We start from the raw sequence: 8,373 nt of genomic DNA, 5'->3' as shown, positions 1-8,373 counted from the left end.
GCTGCAGGAATAGTCAGGATGACTGCTCCAATCTCCCTCCCCCAGCTGCAGAATGGTTCATGGTCCAAGGAAGGCTAAAAAGAGGAGGGCGACCCCCTCGCACCCCCCTCCCCATCCCAAATAAATGATAAATATCTGAATTGAAACCTGGAACTTTCACGTCACACTCCACCTTTCATGTTGATGGGACTCTAATTATTTACCAGTCAATGGAGGGCCTGGATATATCTGTTGTCTTGAGTGATGTGTTGACTGGGCATCTAATGGTTACCCATTGGGTTCAGGAGGATTAGGAGCACAGATGTGGAAATTAGTGAAACTGTGGTTTCCTGCGTGACACCTTGTGCTTTCAGTGGTTACTACATTGAATTGGTTTCTATCTGGTTTTGGCCAGTCATCATGTAGTGACACAGACCTGCTCAGAGTCACTTGTGGTGACTGGGACTCATTGGAGTTAGAGTGGGCACTTCAATATTTAAACCACATCAGCGGGTCAGATGTCCATGTCCAGACCCAGTGTTTGTTGGGTTTTTGTGACTCAGTTCTTCGCATGTGTTGACATTGGTTGAGTGTGGGAATTGAGTGCTACTGAGACATCAATAGCACTGTCAGATTATTTCCAAGGGTGGTAAGCAAAGGGACTTAGTGATCTTTAAAGTGGGACATCAATAGGTGGTTTGGGGGAGGTGATAGAATTATCATATGGACTCTGGATGGAATGGGGTTGATGGGCCGAGTGACCCCTCCTCACTCCAGAATGATGCTACTTCCTTACATTAATGTAAATAGTGTCGTCCTTCATCTGAAAAGTAAGAAGAAAAATATTGTCAATCAGTTACTATTCCAACACAAAGTACAGGTTTGGTCTGTAGTCAATGAAAAACTGTTGCTTCACTTCTCTTACATTGATGAGAGCATGGGGTCAAAGTAACACTTTCCCAGATAGTGAGGTCAAAGACTGGGCTATGACACTTTTAAAATTAATAGATAAGTGAAGAGCGAGAGATAGAGAGAAAGAATGAGAGGCAGGGAAAGAGAACGTGAGACAGGGAGAGAAAGAGAGATGGATAGAAACAGGGTGGGAGAGAGCGAGACTGGGAGAAAGCACGACAGAGAGAGCGGGATGGACAGGGAGGGAGAAAAATAAGGAGAGGGAGGGAGGGAGAGTCAGAAAGAAAATGTGAGAGAAACAGGGAGAGACAGGAGGGAGAGACAGAAGGAAAGGAAGACAGGAGACAGAAACAGGGAAAGGGAGGAAACCAGATGGAAAGGAAAACAGAGAAAGAGAGACAGAGAGCAAAACTAAGAGAGAGAGACCAATAGATGGGACGAGAGGGAGGAAAGGTGGAAGAGAAAGAAAAAAGGAATGCAAGTAATATTCAAAGGGGGAGAAATTCGGTATTGCCCTGTTTGGGGCGCAATTATCGGCTGGGCGCAAAGTTTAGCGCCTGTCGCTAATTATCGCCTCCGACTACAAACTTGGCTTCTATCGCCCCTGGAGGTGATTGGAGCGCTAAATCAGGCGCTACACCCCTATCTTAAGGCGTTAACGCCGAGAAGCGAGGAACTACCTCAGAGCGCTGGTGAAGGTCATGTGATATCAGTCAGCAATGGAACACAGACATAGAAACATAGAAACATAGAGATAGGAACAGGAGTAGGCCATTCGGCCCTTCGAGCCTGCTCCGCCATTCAATGAGATCATGGCTGATCTTCGTCTGAGATCATAGCTGATCTTACCAGTTCAGTACCCCGTCCCCGCCTTTTCTCCGTAACCCTTAATCCCCTTAGCCTTCAGAAATATATCCAATTCTCTCTTGAAAATATTTATTGAATTAGCCTTCACAGCCCTCTGTGGCAGGGAATTCCACAGGCTCACCACTCTTTGAGTGAAGAAATTCTTCCTCATCTCTGTTTTAAATGATTTGCCCGCTATTTTTAGACTGTGGCCCCTGGTTCTGTGCTCCCCGGCCATTGGAAACATTCTCTCTGAATTCAGCCTGTCCAGGCCTGCCATAATTTTATATGTTTCGATGAGATCCCCTCTCAATCTTCTAAACTCCAGTGAGTACAAGCCCAAACTATTTAATCTCTCTTCGTAGGTCATTCCCGCCATTCCAGGTATCAGCCTGGTGAATCGCCGTTGACAGACTGGCGCCGGCCAGTTCTTAAAGGGAAGGGGCCATCTTGCTCTCCAGCCACACCCTGCTCATTGCAGCCTTGAATCTCGGTCTGGAGAGACCTGTACATCAATTCTACTGGAAATAACAATGGAGAGACCCAGGGAAAGAGCTCAGAGTGCAGCCCCCATAGTCTCTTCTAAATCGATGCATGGAAGGCCAAATCAAAATGAACCTCAGTACCCAAACTCCTTCACACAGTGTTGAATCTCTCCAGAAGTCTCTCTCCCTCGCTCAGAATGTGTGGTGCAAAAATGTTGTCGACAAAAAAGGCAGGAAGCAGTCGCCTTTAAATAGCGCTCCCCCAGTCCCTTCCCGACTGCAAAACGCTCCCCTCAACTGGTCATTGCTGGTGGCAGGCGGTAAGGCAGGAGGCACCACTCAATATCCGGTCCAGGGCGCTACACGCTTGACTGACGTCACGATCTGTGGGCGCAGGAGATCGTGGCGGTAGTGTTTAGTGCCGCCGTAAAAGGTCTGGTCAATTTCATGAGCGGCGCAAACATCGCCGTGCCCGGGTGCTAGTTGCTTTGCGACCCATTTGTGCCCTCTTAGGGCGCTAACGGGAGGCGCAAAGCAACCGAATTTTCCCCCCATAGAGTAGAACATCACTAAGGTTGAAAAAAGTAGGAGAGAAGAGAGGTAAATCAGGCCACAGAGGTTAGGTGACACCAAGAGAGACTGAACTTGCACTTATATAGCTCCTTTCAGGTCCTCAGGACGTCCCAAAGCACTTTACAGCCAATGAAGTATTTTTGAAGTGTAGTCACTGTTGGCCTGTAATTCCCTGACCTATTCCTGTCACTTTTTTGAAGAGAGGAGTCACATTTTCCACTCTCCACTCAGGAGTCAATAAATAGGGTCAATAAAATAAAGACGTGAGGTGTTGTGATGGAGGCTAGACATGAGAGTGGGGTAGAGAGGGATTTTAACCTTTGCTCCAGTGCTATTTCAACATCCCAAGCGGGCAACTCCATTTAACTTCCGTCCTCTTTAAATATTTAAATTGCTGACTGAGCATGAATGAGATGTGAGGCGTCCATTGTAGTTCCATACAGCTGAGGCAAATGGAGTGGCACTTAACAGGGCGGAATGAGAGGTGATTTGGTCCATTAAAATTCTCTATCACGAACCTCCCTATCATACCTGAGTTAATCGTTCTTGGTCTTACATGTTCGAGGCTAACTTCCACTCTACTGCCAGAGTAGTTAACAGCCTCGTTCAGACTGCTTACCAAACCATTTCCTTCTCTTTCTCCTTCTAGATCAGTCTCCCAAAATGGACAAAACAACAGCTTGCATTTATATAGCACCTTTAACATTTTTTAAATTTGTTTATGGGATGTGGGCGTCGCTGGCAAGGCCAGCATTTATTGCCCATCCCTAATTGCCCTCGAGAAGGTGGTGGTGAGCCGCCTTCTTGAACTGCTGCAGTCCGTGTGGTGATGGTACTCCCACAGTGCTGTTAGGGAGGGAGTTCCAGGATTTTGACCCAGCGACGATGAAGGAACGGCGATATACTTCCAAGTCAGGATGGTGTGTGACTTGGAGGGGAACTTGGAGGTGGTAGTGTTCCCGTGTGCCTGCTGCCCTTGTCCTTCTAGGTGGAAGAGATCGCAGGTTTGGGAGGTGCTGCCGAAGAAGCCTTGGCGAGTTGCTGCAGTGCATCTTGTAGATGGTACACACTGCAGCCACGGTGCACCAGTGGTGGAGGGAGTAAATGTTTAAGGTGGTGGATGGGGTGTCAATCAAGTAGGCTGCTTTGTCCTGGATGGTGTCGAGCTTCTTGAGTGTTTTTGGAGCTGCACTCATCCAGGCAAATGGACAGTATTCCATCACACTCATTACTTGTGCCTTGTACCTGGTGGAAAGTATTTGGGGAGTCAGGAGGTGAGACACTCACCACAGAATACCTAGCCTCTGACCTGCCCTTGTTGCCACAGCATTTATGTGGCTGGTCCAGTTAATTTTCTGGTCAATGGTGACCTCCAGGATGTTCATGGTGGGGAATTTGGCGATGGTAATGCTGTTAAATGTCAAGGAACTGTGGTTAGACTCTCGCTTGTTGGAGATAGTCATTGCCTGGCACTTCTGTGGCATGAATGTTACCTGCCACTTATCAGCCCAAGCCTGAACGTCATCCAGATCTTGTTGCATGCGGGCTTGGACTGCTTCATTATCTGAGAAGTTGTGAGTGGCACTGAACACTGTGCAGTCATCAGCAAACATCCCCATTTCTGACGTTATGTTGGAGGGATGGTCATTGATGAAGCAGTTGAAAATGGTTGGGCCTAGGACACTGTCCTGAGGAACTCCTGCAGCGATGTCCTGGGGCTGTGATGATTGACCTCCAACCACCACAACCATCTTCCTTTGTGCTAGGTATGACTCCAGACAGTGGCGAGTTTTCCCCCCCGATTCCCATTGACTTCAGTTTTACTAGGGCTCCTTGATGCCACACTCGGTCAAATGCTGCCTTGATGTCAAGGGCAGTCACTCTCACCTCGCCTCTGGAATTCAGCTCCTTTGTCCATGTTTGGACCAAGGCTGTAATGTGGTCTGGAGCATAGTGGTCTTGGCGGAACCCAAACTGGGCATCATTGAGCAGGTTATTGTTGTGTATGTACCTTTAAGAGAATAACTGGTCTCAGACAGCAGTACCGGCAGTGACCAACCCTGTATAAAAGGCGCTAGTGAGCCTCTGTTGTTTTCAGTTCTCAGAAATCACAGAAATCACAGAAACCACACAGTGCAGATAGAGGCCATTTCGGCCCATCGAGCCTGCACCGACACATATCCCACCCGATCCCCGTAACCCCTACACCAACACATATCCCACCCTATCCCCGTAACCCCACGTATTTAATCCCCCTAACACTAAGGGTCAATTTATCATAGCCAATCAACCTAACCCGCACATCTTTGGACTGTGGGAGGAAACCGGAGCACCCGGAGGAAACCCACGCAAACACGGGGAGAATGTGCAAACTCCACACAGACAGTCGCCCGAGGCCGGATTCGAACCCGGGTCCCTGGCGCTGTGAGGCAACAGTGCTAACCACTATGCCACCGTGCTAGTAAAGACCTGTTTTGTTCAACTCCTGCTGTCCATGTCTCAATCATTCACGGACATAATACTGGCGACAAGCAGATACGAACTTACCTACAGTCTGCACCACCTCCTGGGATCCATTCCTGCAGCAAAGTGAGCAGAGGTCGAGGCCAGAAAGAAAAAAAAAGTAAGAAGCAGTAGAAACGGGCGTCGACCGTGGGCATCCACCCTGGGTTAGCGGAGTTGAAGATTGCTGGGGAAGCTGTCGAAGGCGGGGCCTGGTTCCTGTCGACGGTGCTTCAGCTAATCGGGCTGGTGGCAGGTAGTACACTGATCCTTCCTGGGCTGCGGCGGTCGTGAACTCGAGCGGGTGGCTTGCAACGGGGCCGAGCAGCGTTGTCGGGAAGAAGAGAGAGAGAGGGTGGAGCACACAGGGCGCGGCTGGTGCTATGAAGCCGGGCTGCGTATAGACCCGAGAAGAGGGAGGCAAGAGTCCCACAGGGTTGTTCCACGGCGGGAAAATAATAAAAAAAGAAATATTAAACGCGCAAGAAACCGCGAGGAGCTGCAGGTTGCAACGGGAACCGCGGAAAGCAGCGCTAGCAACAGCGGGGAAGAAGGCAAAGCGCGGGAGGCACCATCTTAATCAGCGGGGAAGAAGGCAAAGCGCGGGAGGTGCCATTTTGTTAAATCAGGGAAGAAGGCAAAGCACGGGAAGCGCCATTTTAGATTTGCAAGATGCCGAAGACTGGCTGTATCACTGCTTTTGATAATACAATAGAGGACTGGACCACATATGTGGAAAGAGTCGAGGTATATTTCGAGGCAAACGAAATAGCTGATGAGAAAAAGGCATCGGTATTGCTAAACATAATGGGCGCTAGAATGTACGGCCTATTGCGGGACCTGATTACTCCAGCCAAACCGAAGGCGAAGAGTTTTAACGAAATTGTTGCTGTCCTACAGGAACACCTAAACCCTGCACCGCTGTTGATAGCAGAAAGATTTAAATTCCACAGGAGAACTCAGCATAAAGATGAGAGCAATGCTGAGTACCTTACGGAACTACGCAAGCTATCAAAGCACTGCCAGTTCGGAGCAGCACTGGCAGATACCCTACGGGACAAATTTGTCTGTGGACTCCTGAGTGAAGGAACACAGAAGAAGTTACTCTCAGAGAAAGAGCTGACGCTAGATAAGGCTTTCAGCGTGGCAGTATCATATGAAGCAGCAGCCAGGGGAGCTGCAGAAATTCAACAAAAGCCACAGGAATACGGCACCCACGAAATGACACGGGGATTTGCAAAATGTTATCGCTGCGGCAGAACTAACCATGACCAGAAGGATTGCTGGTCCAAAGACAAAATATGCAGGCAATGCGGAAAGATGGGACACATTGCACGAGTTTGCAGGTCTGGGAAGAAGACCAGCGACAACAAAAAGGCTACTAAGGAACCGTACAAGAAAGTACAAAAGATGACGGACAGTAGTTCCGAAGACCAGATGAGCGATAGTGAATCCGGGAACAGGAGACTAAGCTGTCTCAAACTTCACAATGTAATCGCAAAAGAGGATCACCGAACCATTTGGGTCACCCTCACGATAGCAGGGTCCCAAGTTAAAATGGAATTGGATACAGGATCAGCGCTAACCGTCATGAATCGATGAGACTACGAGCGGCTATTCTCACACATACCCTTGAGAGAGACATCCATCGTCTTGATGACGTATACGGGGCAAAAAGTATACCCCAGAGGAAAAATAAGGGTGCCTGTCGAATACAACGGCAAGAAAATACGGAAATTGTATCTCTACATACTGCCAAATGGTGGACCACCGTTATTGGGACGTGAATGGATCAGGAAGATAAACTTAGATTGGCACTCCATTCATGCAATGATGGTGGACGGTAAAAAAGATGAAGACGTCACTCCTGGACGATTGTCAACAACCTTAGCTAACGCCAAAGAGGTATTTCAACAAGAACTGGGCACGCTTAAAGGCGTAACCGCCTCGATAAAAATGGAAGAGAAAGCAGTTCCCAAGTTTTTCAAAGCAAGACCGGTACCATATGCAATTCGCCCAGCCGTCGAGGCAGAGCTGGAGAATCTGGAGAAGGCAGGCGTGTTGTCTAAGGTCGACTGGAGCGAGTGGGCGACACCCATCGTTCCTGTCATGAAGAAAACGTTAAGCAATAAGTCCGGAGAGCCAAGGAAGATTCGCATCTGTGGGGATTTCAAGGTGACGGTGAACCCAGTCCTTCACACAGTATAATATCCTCTTCCAAGGATAGAAGACATCTTCGCCTCACTGTCTGGAGGGAAGCGTTTTACAAAAATTGACCTAGCACAAGCATATTTGCAGATGGAGGTTGAAGATTCCGGGGACTCAGTGTTACTTGGACGACATCCTTGTGACAGGTGAAGATGACAGTGAACACCCTAACAACCTAGAACAGGTGCTCACTAGACTACGGGAACATGGGCTACGAGCCAACCGCCCCAAGTGCGAGTTTTTTAAGAAACAGATATCGTATTGTGGCCACGTGATTGATGAAGAGAGGTTACATAAGTCCCCTGACAAAATTGAAGCGGTTGTTAAGGCCCCAGCGCCTGAAAATGTGTCGCAACTGAGGTTACTCCTCGGATTGGTGAATTACTATCATAAGTTTTTGCCGAATTTGTCGACAATTCTGCACCCACTGAACGCCCTGCTACTACCGGGAGTAGCATGGAAATGGAGCAATGATTGTAAGCGGGCCTTTCAGAAGAATAAGGACTTAATCACTTCAAGGGAAGTATTGGCTCACCACAACCCAGCACTGCCGATCAGACTGGCGTGTGATGCGTCTCCCTACGGCATTGGGGCGGTACTGTCACATAAATTCCTTGATGGTTTAGAGAGGCCGATAGCTTTTGCGTCACGCTCGTTAACTTCTGCCGAGCGTAACTACGCCCAGATTGACAGAGAGTCCCTCAGCCTAGTGTGGGGGGTGAAGAAGTTCAATCACTACCTGCACGGTCAAAAATTTACTCTACTAACCGATTATCAACCTCTTGTCTCCATTTTCAACCCTCAGAAGGGCGTACCGATAATGACAGCACAACGGCTGCAGAGGTGGTCTCTTTTCCTAGGGGCACAC

At 48.6% G+C, this 8,373-nt stretch overlaps 1 protein-coding gene across 1 annotated transcript in view; it reads right to left on the bottom strand.

The window, feature by feature from the left end:
• Window positions 1-763: 763 nt before the first annotated feature.
• Window positions 764-8,373, bottom strand: part of LOC147119962 (cytotoxic T-lymphocyte protein 4-like) — a 93,653-nt gene continuing 86,043 nt past the window's right edge. Inside the window, exon 4 of the mRNA XM_085984187.1 lies at window positions 764-802. Coding sequence (XP_085840313.1) covers window positions 764-802 — 39 coding nt within the window. The remainder of the gene's footprint in view (window positions 803-8,373) is intronic.

This window comes from Somniosus microcephalus, chromosome 4 (assembly GCF_052327205.1).
Source record: "Somniosus microcephalus isolate GS21.2 chromosome 4, FLI_Smic_1.0, whole genome shotgun sequence".
NCBI classification, from domain to species: Eukaryota; Metazoa; Chordata; class Chondrichthyes; order Squaliformes; family Somniosidae; genus Somniosus; species Somniosus microcephalus.
This window is presented reverse-complemented; position numbering and strand designations above follow the sequence as displayed.